Source organism: Ornithorhynchus anatinus, chromosome 14 (assembly GCF_004115215.2).
Source record: "Ornithorhynchus anatinus isolate Pmale09 chromosome 14, mOrnAna1.pri.v4, whole genome shotgun sequence".
Classification (NCBI taxonomy): domain Eukaryota; kingdom Metazoa; phylum Chordata; class Mammalia; order Monotremata; family Ornithorhynchidae; genus Ornithorhynchus; species Ornithorhynchus anatinus.
This window is the reverse complement of record NC_041741.1, coordinates 22865344-22892030: the sequence shown is the minus strand read 5'-3', so window position 1 is coordinate 22892030 and position 26687 is coordinate 22865344. Positions and strand designations below refer to the sequence as shown.

The 26687-nt window shown below is 44.7% G+C and overlaps 1 protein-coding gene across 4 annotated transcripts in view; it reads left to right on the top strand.

Moving 5' to 3' along the window:
* The window catches only part of OSBPL8 (oxysterol binding protein like 8), a 199380-nt gene that overhangs the window by 71333 nt on the left and 101360 nt on the right, over positions 1-26687 (top strand). For all 4 annotated transcript variants that reach the window (XM_029078508.2, XM_029078504.2, XM_029078505.2 and 1 more), the window contains exon 3: positions 8865-8973. Coding sequence is in view for 3 of the 4 variants with exons in the window: in XM_029078504.2 (XP_028934337.1) it covers positions 8932-8973 (42 nt within the window). In the remaining variant the exon portion in view is untranslated. The remainder of the gene's footprint in view (positions 1-8864; positions 8974-26687) is intronic.

Below are 26687 nucleotides of genomic sequence, written 5' to 3'. Positions count from 1 at the left end.
GTCAGGATATGTACATAAGTGCTGTGGGAATTGGGAGTGGGTAACGGCTTCCCGGGAGCATCCAAAAACAGTAAGAAATGGTTTGAAAATTAGCGTTTTCTCTTTTTTTGATGCTACTTCTGGGCATAGATAAAAAAGCGGATGTTCCTAGCCTTAGGATACCAGATGCCCTATGTAATTATCTCATTTCATGGCCGTGACCCATTTTCCCAGAAAAGCGCGTTAGGACGGGATGCAAAAATGTCTCCTATTTTGTGTGACAAAAAGCCTTACTTTTCACTCTGATTGAGTGAGGATAGTCAGATTGCACCAGGCTCTGGAATTCACAATCCTGCATTCAGGCAACCCTGTGTTACAAAGTTTTCACCACCCTGCATTCTGGCAACCCTGTGTTAAAAGTCTGTACTAATCCTGCTATTTTTTATCCTTTAGAAGTCGACTTGCTCTTTCTCTTTCCCCTTCCCAGGGGACCCAGGTCCCAAGTAGCTCCTTCATGGGGGCTCCTTGCTCAGCAGTCACTCATTGATATATATGATACAATAATAATAATAATAATGTTGGTATTTGTTAAGCGCTTACTATGTGCAGAGCACTGTTCTAAACGCTGGGGTAGATACAGGGTCATCAGGTTGTCCCACTTGAGGCTCACAGTTAATCCCCATTTTACAGATGAGGTAACTGAGACACAGAGAAGTGAAGTGACTTGCCCACAATCACACAGTTGACAAGTGGCAGAGCTGGGATACGAACCCATGGCCTCTGACTCCCAAGGCCAGGCTCTTTCCACTGAGCCACGCTGCTTCTCTATGATACATATGTGTGCTTAACCACTATGTGTCGAGCACTGTTCTAAGCACTGGGACAGGTATTAAGTAATCAGTATGGACACAGTCTCTGACACAAATGGCACTTAGTCCAAGTCGGAGGGAGGGGGAATACTCCCCATTTTACAGATGAGGCAACCGAGGCACAGAGAAATTAAATGACTTGTCCAAGGTCACACAGCCGACAAGCAGCAGAGCCAGGATTAGAATCCAGGTCCTCTGTCTTCCAGACCTGTACTCTTTCCTCTAGGCCACACTGCTACTGTATTGAATGCATACTGTGGGCAGAGCACTGTACTAAACAGTTGGGAAATACAGTGCAGCAGAGTTGGTAGGCATGATCCCGGACCACAAAGAGCATCCAGTCTAAAGGGGGAGCTGAGATTTAAAAGAAGATCAGACATTAAAATATGTAGCTATGAAAATAGGTAGAAATGAAAATCGACAGGCATTAAAATGTCTCTCTTGACAGTATAACGGCTTTCCTCTAGTGTACATGCATGGACACACCCATGGCTGTGTACCAGGTGTGCGTCCTCACATGCAACATCAATGTTCATTCATTCAATAGTATTTATTGAGCACTTACTATGTGCAGAGCACTGTACTAAGCGCTTGGAATGTACAATTAGGCAACAGAGACAATCCGACATACATGTGCACGGGCACTGGCGGGGTTCAGGCAGATGTCATAATTCCATGTCTTCCTCCAGCAGGGAGAGTCTTGCAAATACTCCAATTCCTTAAATTTCCCGTTTCCTCTTTATATTTTGCACAAATTCCCTAGCACACTTGTTCTGGTTCCTTTTGTCTAGTAATATTGATCAATGGTATTTATTGAGAGCTTATTGTGTTCAGAGCACTGTGCTGAGTGCTTGGGAGAGTACAACAGAGTTGATAGACATGTTCAGTTCCCTGTCCACAACAAATTTGCAGTCTAGAGTGTACTGACAGTATTTATTAAGCTCTATATCGTGTGCCAAGCACTGTGTTAAATCAGCAGCAGATAACAGATAATCAAATCAGACATAGACTTTCAGGAATAGTCAGTAGCCAAATCGAATGGCAGCTACTCCATCCCGATCCTCCTTTACCTCTTCAAACCTTACTTGTCCAAAACAGACTCTTCATCTTCCCACCCATGCCATGTCCTCACCGTGTCTTTCCTGTCACTGTCCTCCCTATCTCACAAGCCCATAACCGTGGCATTATCCTCATTTGTCTCTTAAACCCACACAGTCATTTTTCACCAAATCCTGTCGGTTCTATCTCCACATCTTTAGAATCTGCTCCTTCCTCTCCATCCAAACTGCTATCATGCTCTGCTAAGCACGTATTATTTCCCACCTTGACTATCATATGTGCCTCTTCACTGACCTCCCGGCCTTCTGTCTCTCTCCACTCCAGTCCATACTATACTCTGCTACCCAGATCATTTTCCTAAAGAAAAGTTCAGTTTACATTTTTTTACTCCTCAAGAACCTCCAGTTGTTGTCCTCCAGATCAAACGGAAACTCCTAACCACTGGCTTTAAAGCCCTCAATCAGCTCTCCCCTCCTCCCTTACTTCACCGATTTCCTGCTACAACCCAGTCGGCACACTTCACTCCTGCAACGTCAATTTAGCTGCTCTATCTCGATCACGTTAATTTCATCACTGACCTCTTTCCCGTGTCCTTCCTCTGGCCTGGGACTCCCTCCCTCTTCATAAACGACAAACCACCATTCTCCCCATCTTCAAAGCATCTTCAAAGCATTGAGAAGCAGCGTGGCTTAGTGGAAAGAGCACGGGCTTTGGAGTCAGAGGTCATGAGTTCGAATCCTGGCTTGGCCACTTGTCAGCTGTGTGACTTTGGGCAAATCACTTAACTTCTCTGTGCCTCAGTTACCTCATCTGTAAAATGGGGATTAAGACTGTGAGCCCCACGTGGGACAACCTGATTCCCCTGTGCCTACCCCAGCGCTTAAAACAGTGCTCGGCACATAGTAAGCGCTTAACAAATACCAACATTATTATTATTATTATTATTATTATGAAAATCATATTTCCAAGCAGCCTTCTCCAGTTAAGCCATCTCTTCTCCTACTCCCTCTCCCTCCTGTTTCATGTATGCATTTGGATCTGTACCCTGTAATCAGTCAGTCAGTAGTATTTGATGAGCACTTACTATATGCAGAGCACTGTACTAAGCACTTGGGGGAGTATTGTACACACTCCCTGGTATAGTACACACTCCCTGCCCACAACAGACTTAGAGTCTAGAGACAAATTTACAGTCTAGAGACTTTAAGCACATGATAGTCACCCCACCTTCAGCCCCAAAGCACTTATGTACCTATCTGAAATCTATTTATTTTAATGTTTCTCACCCCAGTAGACTGTGAGCTTCTTGTAGTCAGGGAATGTGCCTTCCAGCTCTCCCAAGCACTTAATACAGTGCTTTGCACACAGTAAGTGCTCATCAGAGACCAATGATTACATCTCATAGCCTGCAGCCCTGAAGATTCAGCTTCCTTATTCATGAAGTGTGTAATAAAGCACTTAGCTGTCACCTAATTATGGAGTTGGCCTAAGTGCTCAGTAGCTTGCCTAAAGGTGAGAAGTGTTTGAATGTGGAGAAATGGGTAGTCTGTCAGATTTGTTTCAAGCCGAGGATGGCGGGGAGGAGACCCCACCAATCCAGTGCTCTGCATGCAGTAAGTGCTCTGTAAATAGCATTAGTGCTCTGTAAATAGCATTAGTTGATTGAGGGGCCAGAGGCTGGCGAGTTGAGAGTGAGATACAGTGAGCAGGTTGACTTGGGAGGAATAGGGAGTGTGAGCTGGAGGGGAATGGGTGAACAGAGCCGAAAGGCGAAGGTGGAGTGAAGTAGCGGAGGGCCCTTAAGTTACTTGTGAGGAATTTTTGTGTGATGCAGAGGAATTTTGGAGGAATGGAGGGATGTGGGATGAGTGATCTTTGAAGAAGATTGATCCATGCGGAATGTTTAGGTCTCGATGAAAGCGGGACGAGGTTGGATGCAGGAGGGCACTAGTCAGGAGCCTGATAGTTCCTTGAGAGCTGGGATAATGTTTTCTGATTTTACCATATGTTCTCAAGTAATAATAGCAATAGTAATTGTGGTATTTAAGTCCTTACTACGTGCCAAGTACTGTGCTAAGTGCTAGGGGAGGTTCACAGTAACCAGGTTAGACACAGTCCTGGTCCCAAATGGGGCTCTCAGTTTAAAGAGGAGGGAGAGCAGATATTGAACCCCCTTTTGCACATGAGGAAACTGAGGCGCAGAGAAGTGAAAAGACTTGCCCATGGTCACACAGCAGACAAGTGGCGCAGTCTCCCTTCCAGGCCCGTACCCTTTCCGACTCGGCCCAGCTGCTCCCTTCGTACCATAGTGCTCAGGAAACACGATAATGATGTTGGGTATGGAGCTTGTGGCCAGTTAGCCAAGGGAGGGTATGTAGAGCATACAGTGGAGAGGTTCAGGGATCTAAAATTTGTATTGCACTTGCAGAAATCTAATGCTTTCAAATAATAATAATAATAATGTATTTGTTAAGCGCTTACTATGTGCCAAACGCTGGGGTAGATATGTGGTAATCAGATTGTCTCAAGTGGGGCTCACAGTCTTAATCCCCATTTTACAGATGAGGTAACTGAGGCACAGATAAGTTAAACAGCTTGCCCAAGGTCACACAAGGCAAGCGACAGAGCTGGGATTAGAACCCACGTCCTCTGACTCCCAAGCCTGTGCTCTTTCCACTGAGCCATACTGCTTCTCCAGACCCGTCTTTGGGGAAGACACCCAAGTCATCCGTGCAGTAAAAAGGCACCAGCTCAGCCGGAGTATTCAGAGCATCTTGAACTTCAGCCAAACCACTGAATGGAGCATTCATGCCTTCCTGGGGCTTTTTTTAACTTTTGGCCAAATCACGTGACGATCAACGTTCCTTGCCTCCAGTAGCCTGCTTGCCGACGTGCTCTACCCAACTAGGTCTAGGGAACGGTGCATCTCACTGAGGAGTGGGCTTCAGAAATGCACAGACCCTTTCACTAGTGGCCATTTGTGGTCACTTTCCCAAGAGTACTGGGATCTGGAGTAAGTCTTATCTGCTTGGTCCTAGGGATGGATTTTGGTCGGGGAAGGAGGAAAGTTTCCTTGGAAGACCTTCAGACACAGGAAGTGTGCTTCCTCAAGAGAATCTTATTTTCTTAAAAACAAGCAACCCAAGTGCATTTTATTACTGTAAAGAAATCTTGCAGAAATGGTCATTATAGACCTGATTGAAAAATCAGGAGAGTTTACTCTCTCTTTCCTTTTCAACTGAACCACAGCCATGCTAATCTGTTCGTTCATTCAATTGTAGTTATTGAGCACCGTGTGCAGGGCACTGTACTAAGCACTTGGGAGAGTACAGTACAACAGTAAACAGATGCATTCCCTGCCTGCAACGAGCTTACTGTCTAGAGGGATGCAACAAGCTACTGCATTAGCCTCCTCACTGAGCTCCCTTTATCCAGTCTATATACCTCACTCTGCTGCCCAGATCGTTTTTCTGATAAATACCAGTCAATCTTTATCTCCTGACTCCTCACAAACTGCCACTGCAGGTCCAGTGGTCAGTCAGTCGACCAGTGGTATTTATTGAGTGCCCGCTTTGTGCAAAGCACTGTACTAAATGCTTGGGAGAATTAGCGGACATGTTGCGTACCCTTAATGAGCTTACAGTGGTCGAGCCAGACGCATTTCCGTTTGCCCCAAAGAGGCAGGGAATTAAAATTAAAGCACTTGTGTTTTCCCCCAGTCGTGTTAAAGAAAAAGGGATTGAAACTATTATTTGAAGTCTTTTAATACACCTAACCAAGTTAAAAAATAACTATTAGCTAGATTTGTGGGTGTCCATGGCGTCATTACGGGTTGGAGACGATTCGACAGCATAAGACAAGACAAGATTTGTGGGTAGAGTGGCATTACATTGTACTTATAAAAATAATTGTCTTAGGAATTAAGATATTTAAACAATGTAAAATCATTTGTCGTCTAGGAAGCCTTTTCTTTTTGGAAAGTTTTGATGAAAAAAATGACAATTATTTGCCTTCCAAATGCAGATTTGGGTGAACGCTTTGTGAATTGCTGAAGGATTGAGGGTAATTAGGTTTCTAGGTTGACAATACTAAGCTATTAACAGTGGCCCCGATACCATGGACTCTATTTCATGAGTTTTATTAAAAGGGATTTCAAGAGTGTCTTCCCCAGATTAGCAACTGTCTAATAAGGAAATAACGACACATGGATTGGATAAAACAGCTGACTGCTGGCTTCAGTTTGCCTCGGCTTAGGTATATTTCAAATGTGCACGTATGAGTTTGTGTATGTGTATCTGGGTCAATACATACTACAGTTTCAAATTCATTAGAGGTTCCATTACCCAAACAAGTGGCCTTCCTATGCCTAAATCAGATTTATATATTCATCAAATTAAACCTTTGTAGCCCCTACCACTTCTTCAGCTGTAGGCTGGGACACGTCAGTTTCACAAAGGATTATCTCCTTTCAAAGATGCAGTATCTGAGAAATAACTCCAAGAAACATTAAGCATGGGGCACCCTAGCGAGTTATCAGAGGTGAAGCATTTTATATTATAAGGAAACGGTGAAAAAAATAAAGAAGGCTCAGGTGCATAGCATCCCCTGCTGGTCTTGTGAAGATTTATGGCTATATTCTAAAGAACTTTTGCTTGGTCTTATTTTGGAGATGCTGCATTGCCTAGTGCGCAAAGAGCACCGGTAGGGGTCAAAGGATCTGAATCCTAATCCCGGCCCTGCCAAATGCTTGCTGTGGGACCTTGGGCCAGACCCTTAACTTCTCCATACCTCAGTTCTCTTGTTCTCCCTTCTCCTTAAACTGCGAGCCCCATGCTGGACAAGGACTGTGTCCAATCTATTTTACTTGGATCTACCCCAGAATTTAGAACAATATTGGACACTTAGTAAGCACTTAACAAATGCCATATGAAAATCTAAACAATTCCGCAAGCCTAAGCCCCGTGCTAGACCCAGACCCATAAGCCTTAGCATGTGGCCAATTTGAGCTCCAAAAACCAGCCCTAGTACATGGCTCAAGTTCTGTCTTTATATGGCTTCCAGTTAATGGGCTGGGATCTGCCTGGCCCCCAGAAATACAGATCCAGGCTGGGGCAGTAGTCATCTGGGGTTTTGCGATGTGATCGTTTCCAGGAGAGCCAGTGTCAGGTACTGGTTCCAGGAATGAATGCAGATTGGATTCTTGGACCTTCCATGAGGCTAAAGGCAGAATTAAAGGTTGTGATGGGCCTGGAGGGCCTGATTTCTGCATGTAGGTGCATGTCTTTTTTTTTTTTTTAAGGTATTTGTTAGGCACTATGACGTGCCAGGCATGTGTGTGTGTGTCTGTGTGTGTGTGTGTATATTTATAATATATCTATACTGGACTAGATACAGAGTAATCAGTTGGACACAGTCCATGCCCTACCCAGGACTCGCAGTCTTAATCCCCATTTGACAGATGAGATAACTGCTGAGGCACAGAGCAGTTAAATGACTTGCGCAAGGTCACACAACAGACAAGTGGCAGAGCTGGGATTAGAACCCAGATCCTCTTGGCCACCAGGCCCATGCTCTATCCACTAGGCCATGCTGCTTCTTGATCCCTCTCGGCACTGCCCCTCAAATTAGGTAATGACAGACGACTATGGAGTTGCCCATTGGGAAAGATCGAAGAGCAGTCAATCAAAGTCATATTGATTGAGTGCTTACTGTGTGCAGAGCACTGAACTAATTGCTTGGGAGAGTACAATATAACAGGGTTAGTAGATAAATTCCCTGCCCCTAAGGAGCGTACACTCTAGAGACACAGAATTTAAACTAAATTACGGCTGCATACATGAGTGCTGAAGGGCTAAGGGTCGGGGTAGATGAATTGGGGAAATTAGTTGGGGAAGGCCTCTTTGAGTCGATGTGATTTTTTAAATGAGACTTCGAAGTGGGGAGAAGGATGGTCTGTCAGATTTGAAGGGGGAGGGAGTAACCGGTCAGAGGCAGGGCGTGGGTGAGGGATCGGTGGTGAGGTAGAGGAGATTGAGGTACAGTGAGTAGCTTGGCATTGGAGAGTGAAGTGAACGTGGGCTGGGTTGTAGGAGGGGGCAAGATGATCGAGTGCTTTATGATTCAGATAAGTGAAGTACGGACTGGAGTGGTGGAGAGGTCAGCGAGGAGGCTGATGTAGTAGTCAAGGTTGGATTGGATCAGTGCTTGGAAGTGCTGGTTGACTGACCGTTTGGGTGGAGAGCAAAGGGCGGGGTCTAGTGATGTCGTGAAGGTAGAATCGACAGGATTTGGTGGCCGGTTGAACGTGGGTTGAATGAGAGATGAGTTCAGGATAATGCCTAGATTACGGACCAGTGAGACAGGGAGGGTGATGGTGTCAACAATGATGGGAAAACCATGGGGAAGACAGGGCTTGGGTGGGAAGAATAGTTCTGTTGTGGACATCATAAACAGAATTGAGAGTGGCCAGGAAAAAATCTGAATGTCTTAGCTATAAATATTTTCCTTCAACTTAATTATGAAAACATTGCTAATGTAAGTGCTGATTGTGGATTTCCTCCCGCTCCCTTCCCCACCCCTTGGGCAGAACTCTTCGAGTCTGTGGGACATTAGGATCTGCTGTAAATGAATGTTTTTGAAAGTGAAATCCAAACATTGATTGGGTCTAGAAGGAAGTAGGCGTCTTGTTCGATATAAGAAGCCTAATGCTTCCTTACAAATGGTGATTTTTTTTTCCCAGGGAAATTACTGTCAGTGTTTTCATTTCATTAATAGGTCATTGAATTCAGCAACAGTCAATATCTTGCTTCAAAAATGTCCTTTTCCCAATTCTTTACAATCAAAAGAACACACCATTTTTTATCTAGAGCGAGAGCTAGCTTTTCTTTTCTTACCATTATAATTGAGTAGAGAATTCCATTTTCTGTGACTATTACTGAATGATTTTTCCACTTTCAGGTCTTGCGAGTTTTCAGAATGGCCATCCATTAATTAAAAAAATTGTGTAAGCAGATCCTCTTCCACAATGGAGATCATTTTAGGAGAATCAGAGGCTGAACGAGCTTGGGTAAGCCATTTACAAATTTAACTCAGATCATTCATTATTGTTTTTAACTTTCATTGCATATTAAAATTCATTGGTGAAATGTTTGATTTTTATAGCAAAGGATTATCTAAAATTAGAAGCTCATTCCCCTTTGGGCTACCATTTAATATAGTCATTGTCATTAACAATATCGAATGAACCTCCTCAAGGTGTGTAGTGTTGTTTTAGGAATTAAGTGTTCATGTTCAACAGACACAGTCTCTGACCTCAGAAAGCTCATTTTAATACAAAGGGATTATCTTGGATTAAGGTTAAAGACAGGATGAGAAACTGTTTCCTCCCTAAGGACTGAATGTTCTGTGAGTCTCATCAGTGGACAGTAAATTCTCACAGTCATCCTCAAAAGTTGCACATTTGCCAGGACATAGATCTTGCCGTTCCCTGAGGCCCAGTAGTTCTTTAGGTTAGGACCTGGTTGGACAAGAACGGTACATTGTCTAGAGCCTGGTAAAAAGTCAGGCATTTCTTCCTGGAGCAGGGGCCACCTGGGGATACAGTTTTGAGCTGATGGAGCTTTGTGGGGACAGGGGAGAAAGAGGAAGGCAGAGGGAGGGAATAGGAGAAGAGGAAGGGAGAGAGAACAAAAGGTTAAAAAGTAGAAGCTTTTCTTTCCCTGTTGCTGCCTTTAATAATAATAATAATAATGACATTTGTTAAGCACTTACTATGTGCCAGGCACTGTATTAAGTACTGGGATGGATGCAAGCAAATCGGTCCCTGTCCCACATGGGGCTCACAGTCTCAATCCCCAGTTGACAGATGAGATAACTGAGGCACAAACAGGTGAAGTGATTTGCCCAAGATCACACAGCAGACAAGTGATGGACCTGGGTTTAGAACCCTCTAGACTGTGAACTCGATGTGGGAAAGGAATGTGTTCTATGTATAGTGTGCTTGCCCAAGCGCTTAGTACAGTGCTTTGCACACAGTAAAAGCTCAGTAAATACGATTAATAATAATAACTCATTACCTTTTGACTCCCAGGCCGTGGTATATCCTCTAGGCCATGCTTCTGGTCCTCTCAGCGTTCCCCCAAGCTCTTTGAGAAGGAGATATCTGCCTCTCTCCAGCCCGACCCACCCAGGGATCCTGAGCACACACTGAGGGTTGAAATTCCAGAGCTGCTGTCAAGGTGGTCTCCAGTCCTGGAACTGCCCTGATCCTCCCTCCTTTTGGGGCAGGAACTGTTGACCACAGTCGGGGCTGCTGCCATCCCAGAAACAACCCGGCACAATAGTGGAGATGCTGCCTGGAGCACCCACTCTGTCCCATTCCTGGGAGTCAGTCACCTGAGGGTCGCCACAGGGTTCAGGTGGGGAAGAGGCAGAGGGAAGTCTCCCCTCTGGAGACTCCGGGGTGGGGATGAGAGGGGCGGTCCACACCCAGGCCCTGCTCTCACCCAATCTCCTGGGCCCGGGGAGGACCAGAAGTGCAGTGCCAGCGTCCTCATCCTCATCTTCGTCCTCATGCCGGCAGGGTGAGAGATGGAATTGCCATCTTGGTTATACCTCTGGTCCCTTTCTGACTCCAAAGAGTCAAATAGGCTACCTGTGGCTACCCACTCTGTCCAAAAAGCCCAAGATCTCAATGCCAACCCTAAAGGGACTTTTCTTCTTTGCCCCTAGGGAGTCAATTCCAGTGCCTTAATGTTCAGATAGATATGTAACCCAGAGATGTTCTGCGTAGCAAAATTCTGTATATTCTCCATTTTCCCAGTGATTTACATCTTTTAATAGAAGATGCTTTCCTCTAACTCTCGCAGGGCAGAAGAGTTGAAGGAAAGCACCTCCCTTGCATTTATTTGTCCTACTCCTCTCCCTTGACGGTGTTCGCCTTAGCCTAAACAGATGAAAGGGAGAAACAGCTACCCACTGGTAGAAAACACAGCTGCTTACATCTGGCTTGGGGAAGGCTGTAATGGGGAGTGGAAACAGAAACTAGAACCATTCTGGGATTTTGTATTCCCCGGCCCTCTCCCCCTGAGGGGAAGGGGCATTGAGGGATTTCAAATTTATATATTCAGTCGGTCACCAAATACTTTCACAACATCTCTAGAATCGGCTCCTTATCTCCATCCAAAGTCGTACCGCACTGGTCCAATTGCCTGTCATATCCCAGTCTCGACTACTGCATCAGCCTCTGACTTTCCTGCCTCCAGCCTCTCTCTTCTCCAGTCATACTTCAATCTGCTGCCTGGATCATTTTTGTAAAAAGAGTTCACTCCATGTTTCCCCACTCCTCAGAAGCCTCCAGTGGTTGCCCATCCACCTCCAAATTCCCCCAGTTAGACTGTAAACCCGTCAAAGGGCAGAGACTGTCTCTGTTACCCATTTGTACAGTCCAAGCGTTTAGTACAGTGCTCTGCACATAGTAAGCGCTCAATAAATACTAAATACTACTACTACTATTCCAAATCAAACAAACTCCTTACCTTCTGCTTTAAGGCATTCAATCAGCTCTCCTCCTCTTACCTTGCCTTGTTAATCTCCTACTATAACCCAGTCATCAACTTTCCTCCTCTCTCAACCTACTTACTGTGCCTCAGTCTCCCCTCTCTTTCTATTGACCCCTTGCTCATGTGCTTCCTCCAGTCTGGAACTCCTCCCCAACCCATCTTGCACATCTGATGCCCAGTTCCAAGATTCCAGGCATTCGTAGTCATAAAATAAGCTGCAATTCTGCAGAAACATCCCACAGATAGGAACTGTTTTCTGTACTTTAATATTCAATCTTTGGTTACTTGTCAAAAACCTTTTTGAAGTAGATTTAAAACCTGAGAAAATATGATTTCACTGGACCTTGTTCACTAAGAAAGCAGTTACTCAACTATTTGGAGTTTTATTGTGCTCTGAGAACCCCTCCCCTTAAATGACTTCCCAGATACCAAACTTACCTTTAAATTAAAAAGAGAAAACATTTTTATGAACATATTTCCACTTCTGCTCCTGTGGGCCCACTCCTTTTTTTCCCCCTCCCTTACTCTTCTTCTTCCCCTTTTTCTTCCTCTCTGTCAAAAAAAAAAAAACCAAACCCCAAAATAAATAGGGTTAGGAAGGGGCGTAAATCAGATACAGTTAGAAGGAAAGAATTCTGAGTGCTTTCACATGTCCACTGCATTTAAAACAATGTGGCTTGCAGCCCAAAACTATTTCAGTGTAGCTTCCCATCTGGTAATGTCTTAATTTTGATCCATTCCCAATTGATTTTTGACTGGGATCCCATGTGAGCAAAATAGTGGAGGCTATTCAGATATACATGAAAAGGCCAGATTTTCTAATGTTTTTTCTGATAAATGGTTTTTCTTCTGTGGAAACATCTAGGTTGAACTCTAACCCTCTATTTGCATTTTTAAAGTGTGCAACAGCAATGACTTATAGTGATTAAAATAAAAAAAGGAAAATTTTTCACTTCTTTTAAAAAATGGTTTATAAGTGCTTACTATGTACTAGACATTGTACTAAGTTCTGAGGTAGATACAGATAATCAGGTTGGACACAGTCCATGTGCCGCGTGGGGCTCACAATCTTAATACCCATTTTACAGATGGGCAACTGAGGCACAGAGACTCAATCATTACTTGAGCTCATACCGTGTGCAGAACACTATACTAAGAGCTTGGGAGAGTACAATATAACAGTTGGTAGAAACATTCCGTACCCACAACAAGCTTACAGTGTAGAAGGGGAGACCGATGTTAATATAAATAATAATAATTATGCTATTAATTGCTTACTTTGTGCCAGGCACTGTACTAAGCTCTGTAATGGATACAGGCAAATGGGATTGGACACAGCCCCTGTCCCACACAGGGCTCACAGTCCATTTACAGATGAAATAACTGAGGCCCAGAGAAGTATAGTGACTTGCCCGAGGCCACACAGCGGACAAGTGGCAGAGCTGGAATTAGAACCCATGACCTTCTGACTCCCAGGCCTCTGCTCTGTCCACTACGCCATGCTGCTTCTCCAACATAAGTAAATTATTAGACGTACACAAGTGCTGTGGGGCTGAGGGTGGAGGAGGAGTGAATAACAGGAGCAAATCAAGGTGGTCCAGAAGGGAGTGGGAGAAGAGGAAATGAGGGCTTAGTAAGGGAAGGCCTCTTGGAGGAGATGTGCCTTCAATACTTTGAAGGAAGGGAGAGGAATTGTCATATATGAACAGGGCGGGCACTCCAGGCCAGAGGCAGGATGTGGGCGAAAGGTCAGCGGCAAGATAGATGAGATCGAGGCACACTAAGTAGGAGGAGTGAAGTGTGCGAGCTGGGTTGTAGTAGGAGGGAGCAACATGATTGCTTTGAGGCCGACAGTAAGGAGTGTCTGTTAGATGTGGAGGTGGATGGGCAACCACCGGAGGTTCCTGAGGAGTCGGGGAAACATAGACTAAACATTTTTTGTAGAAAAATGATTCAGACAGCAGAGTGAAGATCTGATCAGAGTGGGGAGAGAGACAGGAGGGAGGGCACTCAGCGAGGAGGCCTATCCGGTAATTAAGGCAAGATAGGATAAGTGGTTGGATCAAGGGAGTAGCAGTTTGAATAGAGAAGAAAGTGTCGATTTTAGCAGTGTTGTGAAGGTTGAACCCACCTAATTTACTGATAGATTGAGAGAGAAGTGACTTGGCCAAGGTCACACAGCATACAAGTGGAAGAGCCAGCATTAGTACCCAGGGACCGTGCTTTTTCCACCAGTTTACTCTGCTTTTCGCTAGGGAAGGGCTGAGCAACGTGTCCCAGGCTTCACTTCTTTAGAGCCAAAGTGTAAGTGGGAGAGCATCCTTGTCTTCTAGTTTCATTCAGTTGACTTGACTAAGTGCCTGGGAATAAACCGGCACATTTCCTGCCCACAACGAACTTACAGTCTAGAGGAAAGTGCAGTTCTAGTAAGTAGCCAACTACTGGACAGCCCAGAAGAAGAAAACAGAATTAGCATAGCTGTGTCAATTGGAAGAGACCCATGGAGTCGGGACCTAGCAAACCCAGGAAATTAGAATCCAAATGAAAAAAACAGCTTCAGTACCTACAGCTCTCCTAAAACACGAGACTGCGTTCTTGCAAGGCCCAAGGTTAAGGAAGGTGCAGGCTGCAGGACTGAACCATGCTAGTGTCAGGATGCCTGTCCACCCCAGTTTAATTTCACCTTGTGCTTGGCTGTTTCCAAATAGACTCCTGTTTTTGGAGGAATGCTCCTTACCTCCATAAGGGTGTTCTAATCAAGGGAAAATTCCCGTTAGGCCCAAATCGAGTGCACTCACTGAAATTTTTCAGTTCCATGCTCCAAGTCATTCGTATTATCACGTCAACTTTGGCGAGCGTAGAGGGAGTCGGTTAAAATTTTGCAAACTAGTAAAAGTTTGGCCGCTCAGCTATAACCTGTGAGCCTCATGTGAGGTGGGGATTGGGTCCAGTCTGACTGTGTGGTATCTTCCCCCACACTTAGTACAGTGTTTGGCAGAGTAAGCACCAAATACCTCAAATGTTATTTTTTAAAGAGATTCCTCAGGAGATAGGCCATAACTTTAGGAAGAAATGGAGAAGCCTGTTTCAAACTTAACATAGCTAAATAAGATTGTTTGAACCCCTTCTGGCACAACTGTGCTATCTTTCATATCCCATTCTTCCACCAGAGTTGTCATTTGGATCTGCGTTGACAGGCTGGGAGAGGGATTTAGCTGTGGGAGGTGGGGTGCAGATGGGAGTTCTGGTAAATTCATTTTTGTTGGTGATGATGACAAGCTGCACACTAGAGTTACCGGGCAGATTTCTGCGCTCGTTTTGGTCTGAAATACCCATCGTGGCTTGGAAAGGAACGGGAGTTCCGATAAGACTCAGGGTATCTGTTAAGCACTTACTACGGCCAAGCATTTGTACTTAGAGCTGGTCTAGGTACAGAGTAACCAGGGCGGACAAAGTTCACATCCCAAATGGAGCTCTCAGTCTAAGAAAGAGAGAGATCGGGGCAAGCTTCGTATTGTCCTTGGAGAATCAAGAGAAAAGATGGAGCTTTTCCTCCTTGGAGAAGTCCAGACTACGTGGGAATACAGTTTCACTGTCTCCTGGAGTAACCCAGTTGCTCAGATTGAGTAGCAGAACGAAAACACAAGTGACTGTGTGGTTTTTATTTATTAAGAATATCAGGCACTTCACTAAGCATTGGGGTAGATAATTGGGATGGATATAGTCCCTGTCCCACAGTCTTAAATCCCCATTTTACAGATGAGGTAACTGAGGCCCAGAGAAGTTAAATGACCAGGCCAAGGCTACATAGGCCAGTGATGGAGCCGAAATTAGAATCCAGATCCTTTGACTCCCAGACCCATACCCTTTCCACTAGGCTGTGCGCTGCTCATCTGGTGATATCTGCTGGGGTATCTGCTGAAGATTTATTAGTGGCGAGAGCAGCTGGATTTTTATTTTGCAAGTTCAGTTCACGCAGTTGAGCAATAGTATGTATTGAATATGCACTGTACTAATACTGTACTGGTTTGGTAGACATGTTCCTTGCCCTTAAGGAGCTTACAGTCTAGGGGTCCGTACACAAAACCATAGTATGCTGCCCTTGTTAAAAGGATGGTTTGAGCATATCCCAGGGAAACCATGCCCCTGTTTCCTAAATCTGGGGTCTCCTGCAAATTTAACAATCTCTGTCCTCACTAAAGAACGGTGTAGAACCTGTTACCATGCAGTACAAAAATTAATGTAACTGATTACAGTATATGTTTGGGGGAATAAGACCTAGTCTTGTGTTACAGCATAGCTCAGGGATTCTCAATTTGTTGGGGCTTTTTTTTTTTTTCTCACTCTGGCCCTTCCCCAGGGCCAAAGAATGGGATCTGAGTGTCCTCTCTCTGGACACTTTGTTTCATATGAGTCGGTCAGAATGCAGGATTAAAAATAGTTCTGTCCCTCTCAGAGAAAGAATATGGTCCTGTTCAAGACTGTCCCCATCACTCGGAAGATTAGAAAACCCCGAGCAGGCAGCTGAGGTAATACTGTAGCCAGACACTCGAGAAGCCCCCACTTAAAACTCATAGTTTTGCTTCTTGTTTTTCTGTAGCGTCAATAAAGCGGGCCGGTCTGAGCACTGTTGACTGTCCCTTGACTCCGATGCAGTTTTGAAAACTTGCAGTTCAACCAAGGGCAGACCCTTGTAGCTGACTTGAACGGTGGATACACTCTAATGATTTACAGTGTGATATAAATCTGCTGACACCCAGAACCGTTCTGTCCTTCTAGATCATTAATGTTCATTTCAGATTTTTTTTAAAATGGTTATTAGAGTTAAAGTTTAAGAGTTTCACCGCCTTGTTAAAAATAGAGAAGACTGGGCTTCAGTGATATCTGTTGCCTTGAGAAGGACTCTTTCAAGTTATTTGGCTGCAAGATTTCTGGTAGGGAACTTGCTGGGATTGCTTGCTTGGTTAAGGTTTCGTGGCTTATTCATATTGTTTCTCTGAATGAAAACTTGATATTTGCGTCATGTTCTTAGGGTGCCTGAAGATTTCCTTCTTTGAAACTGGAGTAGTTTTCAATCTTGAGTTAAGTGACATGAGTCTTAGAAACCTTTATGCATTAGGTTTTATTTTGTACATACTCTTTAAAAATATATTTGACTTGACTTTGTTGTAACCTGTGCTGTGTTATTTGTGTGTTACTGATCAAATAAATCTTGCCTTTTTTAACGATTAGGAGGTTGAGATAAAAGTGCAAAGATGGTTTTCGACTAATTTACTTTAGGCCTTCCGAAGCACTTTAAAAGGAATTGCCATCTCAATCTTAATGCTTTGCCCACTCTACATGGAACTGTTCGTAAAGACACCCCAGAAGTATAGATGTGTAATGGGTAGCGAATTTGATATTGTGACACCTGATCTGGACTGCTTTCCTTTTTAACTTTCTGTTGAATATGGGAAGGGTTGGGTTTTCCTTTAAAGTATAAATGATTATCTGCAGACTTTTCGTCCTCTGCAGTTGCCCTTAATCTGCAGTGGTGTTGCTCTTGCTAACAATAGAGTGTTAAAAATTGGAGGGATGTTTCTTAGGGCTCCAGCCTCTGGATAACTTTTTCTTGTGTCTACTGGAGCTCCAATTTTTAAGTCCTCACTTCGTGGCACAGAATCAGCCTTGTTCTACTTAGCCTGCTGGCAGGGATGTGTGTTAAATGGAGGTTGTGTGGCGGAGAAAAATATACTATATGTGTGAAAGTCTTCGAGTCTCTGAAAAAAATTAAAAAAAAAATAATAGTTGATATTCAATCTTGGAAGCTAGGTGATGAGACACTGTCTGCATCAGATTGTGAGTTTTAAAACAACTATTCACGTAGTTCTTTGAATTTTTATTGGTGAAGAAAAATTAATTTCCGAATGTTATGACACTAATGCAGGGGTCTAAATTAATTTGCTTGGGGGCTCTGACTTTTCAAAGGAGAAGGACTCCAGGAGCAGAATGTGTGGGGAATGGAATGATAGGGATTGCGTCAGCAGCTGAGCTTTTAGGGAGGGGGGTGGAGGTTAAACCCTGGAAGTAGCGGTGTGCAGACCATTGTACTAAGCACTGGTAGGCGTCACGCGAGGTAGGGAACGTGTCTACCAACTCTGTTATATTGTACTGCCCCAAATGCTCAGTTCAGGGCTCTGTATGCTCAAAAAATGCCATCACTTGATAGAAATGGTCCCTATCCCTTCAAAGATCAGCAGGTGGAACTAGGAGTGTTGTATGTCACCCGAGGGAGGGAGGTGACTTCCCCTGTTCCTCCTGCCTGTGAATCTCAGGGCCTACTTGGATGTACCATATGCCCAGCCAGTTATGCCACTGCAGATATTTTCGGTATGAAAGGATGTGAATTTTTTTTTTATTTAAATGGTATTTATTAAGCACTTACTATGTGTCAGGCACTGTACTAAATGCTGGTATAGATAGAAGCTAATCAGTTTGGACACAGTCCCTGTCCCACATGGGGCCCACCATCTTAATCAGAGAAGCAGCATGGCTCAGTGGAAAGAGCATGGGCTTGGGAGTCAGAGGTAAAATGAGGGTTAAGACTGTGAGCCTCATGTGGGACAACCTGATTATCCTGTATCTACCCCAGTGCTTAGAAGAGTGCTCTGCACATAGTAAGCACAAATACCAACATTATTATTAATCCCCATTTTATAGATGAGGTTACTGAGGCACAAAGAGGTCAAGTGATTTGCCCAAGGTCACACAGCAGACGAGTGGCAAAGCCGGGATTAATAATAATAATAATAATAATAATAATAATAATAAAATGGTATTTGTTAAGTGCTTACTATATGCCAAGCACTCTTCTAAGCACTGGGGGAGATACAAGTTAATCAGGTCTTCCCACCTGGGGCTCACAGTCTTAATCCCCATTTTACAGATGAGGTAACTGAGGCACCGAGAAGTTAAGTGACTTGCCCAAAGTCACACAGCTGACAAGTGACAGAGCAGGGATTAGAACTCAGGTCCTTCTGACTCTCAGGCCCGTGCTCTACCCACTAGGCCACTCTGTCATCTTTTCGAACTAAGGCGGTTGTGAAAGGCAGTTCATATTAAGTGGATTCTCGTAGAGGCAGAGAATAGAATAGTAGTAATAGAATTGATTAAGTGCTCACTCACTGCAGAGCACTGGACTAATCCCTGGAAGCTAATACATGGTCCCTGTCTCTCCAGGGATTCCCATCCTAAAAGTATAAGTAGGGAGAAGGGACTGGAGACAGTTACATCAGAAATGACGCAACAATTAAACCCAGCATAGACAAATACACAAAATGAAAACAAAAGTAGCAGGGCGCTGTGGCTAAAGGAGCAGAATTTCAGGCTCTCTGTGGCTCAGAGTCTAATGCATATCGTAGTCACATCAAGTGCCACAGTAGCCACATGTCTGCCCAGGGTTTTGTTACAGTTAATGTGGCATACAGTGGTTAAAATCTGCTGTCAGAGAGCAGTTTGTTTTGTGCCATTCCTTGTCTAGTTGTTTTCTCTTCAGACACATATTTGGGAAAATGTAGGTTAGAAAAAATATCATGAGCATCCTAAGTATTTAGTGTGTGGTCATCTAGATTTTCCTCAAAACAAAACCTTCATTGCGGCAACTATCAACACCAGTTTAAAAAATGCTAGGTTCTTAATATGGCAACAATAATGTAATGGTAATTATAATTGTAGTATCTGTTAAGTGTTTACCATGTGTCAAGCACTGTACTAAGCATTGGGATGGACACAGGCTAACTGGGTCATACACAGTCCCTTTCCCACCTGGGGTTCACAGTCTCAGTAAGAGGGAGAAACAGGTATTGAACCCCCATTTTGCAAGAGACGAAACTGGGTCACAGAGAAATTGTGACCCTCACAGCAGGCAGGTGCCAGAATCAGGATTAGGACCCAGGTCCTTTGACACCCAGGCCTGTGCTCTTTCCACTAAGCTATGCTGCTTCCCATCGTAAATCCATCATCGTTCATCCAATCAGAGGTATTTATTGAGCACTTACCATGTGCAGAGCACTGTTCTGTGTGCTTGGGGGAGTTCAAGCGCTTAGTACAGTGCTCTGCACATAGTAAGTGCTCAATAAATACTATTGAATGAATACAGTATAGCAGAGTTGGTAGACATATTTCCTGCCCACAAAGAGCTTTCAGTCTAGATAGGTACTTTCAGTCTACTTTACAGTCATCCATTCTGGAAATGAAATGTGAGAAGATAAGACTTTTCATAAGGAGGATTATTCAGTCCAGCTCTGGTGTCTTTTGGTTTTGCCTGTTATTGTGACTGGAGAAATTGAATCAGACTATATTATCAAGTGGACCAAAAGGGATAGAGTCACTTTTCACAGGTCTCTCCACTTCCTCTTTACCCCTCCGCTACTTTTTCAATAAATTATGTGGATGACCTTGAGACAATTTTTGTTTTGGAATTTTGGTTCATTCTTACTCCTTAGGACATTCTGTTAACAACAGTAATAGTATTTATTAAATGTATAGTGGGTGCAGAGCACTATACTGAGCCCTGGGAAAGTATACAGAGGTGGGAATTAGAGATGGTTATAAATTCCTTTGAGCTAAATCTAGTGAATGGAATTGTTTTTATTGCTTTCTCCCTGGATAAGAAGCATAAACAGCATGAATATCTGTTTCTGGCAACAGGCAGTTCTCTGATGACCCATTTCATTTGGCAGCAAAGCAAAAATGGAAAATCAGACTCAGAATTGGAAATTCATACCAACTAATAAGAAACTATCCTCTTTGGACATTTTTTGGAATCATGTCATGAATTAGGGTCATTTGAGAAAATCTTGGAATAGCCACACAGATTGGGATTGTGTGGTTGATTTAGCCAAACCCATTTGGTTTGGTTGTCAGACCTTATTTTTGAACTAGTCTCAGCCCCAATCAGTTCAGGATAAATGTTGTTCTGGTCCCTTCTTAATTATTCAAGGGATGATTTTCCAGTTGATGAGTTCTGCAGGCCAGCCTACTTGCAAAGATTACTGCTTTAACGGCCTTTACCAGCATGTGGAGGGGTTATTTGGTTAGGTTTTGTTTTTCCCTGCTTGGCTGATTTAGCTTTCTTGATTCTCATCTTTCCCTACCTCTGTAACGTTATTTTAGGCAAATTGCTGCTAGTTTGCACATTTCCCAGAAGGGAGGGAAGTAAATTATTTTTAACTCAAAATATCACTGATGAAAAATGTGGCTGAAAAAAATATTGAAACTATTAACAAATAAGACATTTTTGGATTGTTTGGTGATCCTTGATCCACTTGCTTCCTGCCTCCAATATTAGCCATCATTGAGAATTGCTTTTATTCACCTCATATGACACTATCAAATTTGGTAACAGCTTGCTATTACACTTTTCAAGTGTTCCTTTAAAGTTTAAATTAAAGTCATTCCTTGGCTTTAAACTGTATCAGAGGAAGAAAAATTGAAGATTAAACATCGAATAGGTAATTAATAGATTTTAAGTATATAAATGAATGGTTTCCTTTCTCTGTCCTTGATCTTTGGTTCTTTTCTTACCACCCCGTGTCATCTTTCACTTTTTTATCATTATAGAGGTATACATTTTTCCTCTTCTCTAGAAGGCAGTTTATAGTCAGTGAGCATAGGTTTATGACCGTTAATCTCACTAGAGAAGGCTTGGAGGGGGAAATTCTTTTAGAGCTCTTTCACAACTTGGGGAATTAGCAAAATGCTACAAACCACATGGACCGCGTGATTATTAAGTCACTAGTTAAACCCTTGGTGCAGGCTAACAGCGACTTAAAATCATTAAGATCGTATAGTTGTTCAGTTTTCTTTTTTAATCTAATCTAAAGTAATAGCCCAGAAAATGCCACGTATTTTCAAGCAGTTTTGACGGCACAAAGAGAATTATATAAGTCTAATCAAATCCATCCTCTCTTCTTTCTTCATACCCATATCTCCTTTTGACCCAAACAATGCCAAAATGGCATCAGTTCTGCTGCTGCATAACTAAAGTGGGAGGGCCATACTAATATCTGTGGCTCTAGAATCTGCCCAAAGGAGCAGTCAGTCAATCGATCAATGGTAATCATTCATTCATTCAGTAGTATTTAATAGTATTTATTGAGCGCTTACTATGTGCAGAGCACTGTACTAAGCGCTTGGAATGTACAAATCGGCAACAGATAGAGACAGTCCCTGCCCACTGACGGGCTTACAGTCTAATCAGGGGAGACAGACGGACAAAAGCAATAGCAATAAATAGAATCAAGGGGATGTACGTCTCATTAAAACAATAGCAATAAATAGAATCAAGGTGATGTACATCTCATTAATAAAATAAATAGGGTAATAAAAATAAATGAGCAAACGAGCACAGTGCTGAGGGGAGGGGAATGGAGAGGGGGAGGAGCAGAGGGAAAGGGGTGAAAAAGGGGGCTTAGCTGAGGGGAGGTGAAGGGGGGATAGAGGGGGAGCAGAGGGAGCAGAGGGAAAAGGGGGAGCTCAGTCTGGGAAGGCCTCTTGGAGGAGGTGAGCTCTAAGTAGGGCTTTGAAGAGGGGAAGAGAATTAGTTTGGCGGAGGTGAGGAGGGAGGGCATTCCGGGACAGTGGGAGGACATGGCCCAGGGATTGACGGCGGGATAGGCAAGAATGGGGGACGGTGAGGAGGTGGGCGGCAGAGGAGCCGAGCGTGCTGGGTGGGTAGTAGAAAGAGAGAAGGGAGGAGCGGTAGGAGGGGGCAAGGTGATGGAGAGCCTTGTAGCCTAGAGTGAGAAGTTTTTGTTTCGTGTGGAGGTTGATAGGCAAATCATTGAGCACTTACTGCGTGTAGAGCACTGTACTAAGCAGTTGGGAGAATACAGAGTTGATAGTTGCATTCCCTACCCACAACGAGCTTACAGTCTAAAAGGGGGAGATAGACAGTAATGTAAATAAATCAATCACAGATATTCACAGAAGAGCTGTGGGGTTGGGAGCGGTGAGTAAAGGATGAAAATCCAAGTGTTGGTATTTGTTAAGCACTTACTATGTGCAGAGCACTGTTCTAAGCGCTGGGGTAGACACAGGGGAATCAGGTTGTCCCACGTGGGGCTCACAGTCTTAATCCCCATTTTACAGATGAGGTAACTGAGGCCCAGAGAAGTGAAGTGACTTGCCCACAGTCACACAGCTGACAAGTGGCAGAGTCCGGATTCGAACCCATGACCTCTGACTCTAAAGCCCGTGCTCTTTCCACTGAGCCACGCTGCTTCTCCAGAAGGGAGTGCAGAAGTGCAGAAGGGAGTCAGAGAAGAGGACATGAGGGCTTAGTAAAGGAAGGCCTCTTGGAGAAGATGTGTTTTTAATTAGGCTCTGAAGGTAAGGAGAGTGGTCACCTGTCCGATAGGAGGGAGGGCATTCCAGACCGGAGCCAGGACTAGAGCGAGAGGTCGGTGGCGAGATAGATGAGATGGAGGTACAGTGAGGGGGTTTTCATGAGAAGCAGTGTGGCTCAGTGGAAAGAGCCTGAGCTTGGGAGTCAGAGTTCATGGGTTTGAATCCTGGCTCTGCCACTTGTTAGCTGTGTGACTGTGGGCAAGTCACTTATCTTCTCTGTGCGTCAGTTCCCTCATCTGTAAAATGGGGATCAACTGTCATGCGGGACAACCTGATTACCCTGTATCTACCCCAGCGCTTAGAACAGTGCTCTGCGCATAGTAAGCGCTTAACAAATACCAACATTATTATTAGAGGAGCAAAGTGTGAGGGATGGGTTGTAGTAGGAAATAGTAATTGTCATAGTAGGACAGTAGTAATGTCTTCTCTCTAAAACAATTGGAGGGAACAAGCCCATCCATGTTGGTAACTAGGTAGGCTGAAGACATGGTATTTAGCCAAGTGAGAGTTTGGCAGGGGGTGTGGGTACTGACCCACTTCATTCTACAAGGTGAGGCTGATTTGGTGGTTTGACGGCATAACCAGAAATCGGATTGAAAATTCAGCTGCTCAAGAAACGGCTGCTCACGATATTGTAATGATCCCTTGAACATAAAAAGCCAACGCTACCTTTTCTCAAACGTTCATCTTCACCTTCACCTTAGCCTCTTGGGGGCCTTGATGGCCTTTTGGATCGTGGTGTATGTCATGTCACGTGTTGCATAAGGGGCAGCACACTGCACTCTTACCTCTGGGTATTCCACCAGCTGCAGGCAGCCCCTGCCCCCCTTCACCTGTTTTCCTCCTTCAAGCCCTCCAATTCATTAGAACTCACCCCTTACAAAGAAACGTTGGCACCCCCGATAGACTTGGAAATTCCCCACAGACCAAGAGAAAACATGAGAAAAAGCTTCATCTTCACCTTCACCCTAGCTCTGGGGGGCCTTGATGGCATTCTGAATTTGAATTCTGGTTTGTAAAATTCTGTGGGTCCCAACACTGGTTAATATCGAGCTCGTCTGTTTCCTCATTCATCACTTAGAGCTGAACTGGCATTCGTGGAAAATACAGACAAAAACAGTTCCCTTGATCTTCTGTCTGGACGAGTCCCCGTTCTCCAGCCCTGACCTCTCACGTACTCTACTATCTCACGTTTCCTCTTGTCTGTGGGGAATTTCCAAGTCCACCAGGGGTGCCAACATTTCTTTGTAAGGGGTGAGTTCTAGTGAATTTGTGGGTTTGAGAAAGGGAAACATGTGAAGGGGGGCAGGGGCTGCCTGCAACTGGTGGAATACCCCAAGGTAAGAGCACAGCGTGCTGCCTCTCAAAGTGTGACAGAACACATCAGAACGAAACTGGGATTTGCAGATTGAGTCAGTGCCCCCGATGGCACCCCTAGTTGTCTTGGACCATTGGCCAATGCCCTCCCCAAACGAGAGCTTCCCGCGACTGGCTTGGAGAAAGAGCGGCACTTGTGGCGGAGGGAGCTGGCTCCTGCCCTCTGGCTCCGTCCCTCTCCGGTCTCCCCAACCCCTCACCGTTCTCCCCTCTGCGATCGGCTGCTCTTGGCTTCTCTCCTCTGCTCCCCATTTCACACTGGCTCCTTCACAGCTCTCTGTGCCCACATCTCCTGGCTGGAACCCAAAGGCCAAGTCCGGACCGCCTGGCCCGAGGCTGAAGGTTTTCATTTTCGCCCTCCTTTCCCTGTCCAGTGGGGAAACTCAGGCAAAGAGCGGTTGTCGGTGGGCTCTGGTGTTTTGAGCCTTGAGATCCAGGTCTGTGTGCCTCCATTCATTAATTCATGCATTCAGTTGTATTTATTAAGCGCCTGGCACGTAGTAAGTGCTTAACAAATATTATTTTTAAAAAGAGTATAAGGATATTTTCATAAAGTGCTGAGGGGCTAGAGTGAGTATCAAAGTGCAGAGGGGGTACACAGTTAATGCGGAGGAGATGGTGTATAGAAGAAATAAAGACTTAGCCACATTCTGTCTTGAGATGGCTGTTTGCCTTGCTTACAGCTGAGGGAAGACTACTATGTACTATGTGCAGAGGACTGAAGTAAGTGCTTAGGAGAGTACAGTAAAACCGAGTAAAATAGACACGGGCCCTGCCCAAAGGGAGCTTAAAAATAGGGAGAAAGAGAGGCTGGAAGCAAGGGAGACTAGGAAGGCGACTGAGCTAATAGTCTAGCAGCGCGATACGGCAAGGGCTGAACCAGTCGAGTAGTTGTTTGGGTGAAGAGGAAGGGGTGGATCCATGAAAGTTTTTAATGAAGCAGCGGGGCCTAGTGGAAAGAGCACAGACCTGGGTTCTAGTCTGGGCTCCTCCACTTGTCTGCTGTGTGACCTCGGGCAAGTCACTTTGCAGTTCACTGAGTGCAAAACCCCAACAGCTCCTCTGTGGTGAGCTGAAATACGGTAACCAGTTAATCAGTAGTATTTATTGAGCAACCAAGGAGTGTGGAGCACTATACTAAGAATTAGTAGACATGATCCCTGCCTTCAATGGGGGCGACAAGCAGATGCACTCTGTGATAGGAAGAGGAGACAGAGGAGGAAGAAGAAGGAATATAGAAAGAGAAATAGATGGCCCCCTCTAGACTGTGAGCTCATTGTAGGCAAGGAATATGTCTACCAACCCAATTGTACTCTCCCACGGGCTTAGTAATAATAATAATAATAATAATGTTGGTATTTGTTAAGCGCTTACTATGTGCCGAGCACTGTTCTAAGCCCTGGGGTAGACACAGGCAAATCAGGTTGTCCCACGTGGGGCTCACAGTCTTAATCCCCATTTTACAGATGAGGTAACTGAGGCACCGAGAAGTTAAGTGACTTGCCCAAAGTCACACAGCTGACACGTGGCCGAGCCGGGATTCGAACTCATGACCTCTGACTCCAAAGCCCGTGCTCTTTCCACTAAGCCACGCTGCGTGCTCTGCACACAGTAAGTGCTCAATAAATGCAGTGACATGGGTTGCTATGATCTGGGATAGTAGAAATGAATTGGGGAAAGCTCCCTTCAAAAGGTGAGAAGCCGCGTGGCTTAGTGGAAGTGGCTTAGTAGAAGCAGCGTGGCTCAGTGGAAAGAGCCCGGGCTTTGGAGTCAGAGGTCATGGGTTCGAATTCCGGCTCGGCCACTTGCCAGCTGTGTGACTGTGGGCAAGTCACTTCTCGGTGCCTCAGTTCCCTCATCTGTAAAATGGGGATGAAGACTGAGCCCCACGTGGGACAACCCGATTCCCCTGTGTCTACCCCAGCGCTTAGAACAGTGCTGGGCACATACTAAGCGCTTAAATACCAACATTATTAGTGGATAGAGCATGGGCCCGAGTTCTAATCCCAGCATTGCCACGTGTCTGCTCTGTGACCTTGGGCAAGTCACTTCTCTGTGCCTCAGTTTCCTCATCTGTAAAATGGGGATTAAGACTGTGAGCCCCATGTGGGACATGGAATGTGTCCAACGGGACTAGCTCGTAACTATCCCAGTGCCTATCAGTGCCTGGCACACAGTACATGCTTAAGGAGTCCCGTTAAAAATAAAGTGGAATTTCAAGAGGGCTCAGGAGATGGCGAGACCTGAGGTCTGGAAGACTTGAAGGGGAAGGGATTTGCAGGCAGGAGAAAGGTGTGAGCCAGGAGTCGGATGGAGGAGGGTTGAGAACGAGGAGCAGTAAGAAGGTTAGAACAGCCAGGACCGGGGAACAATGGGTAAAAAGACCATCTGTGCAAGGAGAGAACAGGGAAAGAGCTTTGGAGTCAGTGGTCTAGGGGTTTTCTGCCCAAAGCAG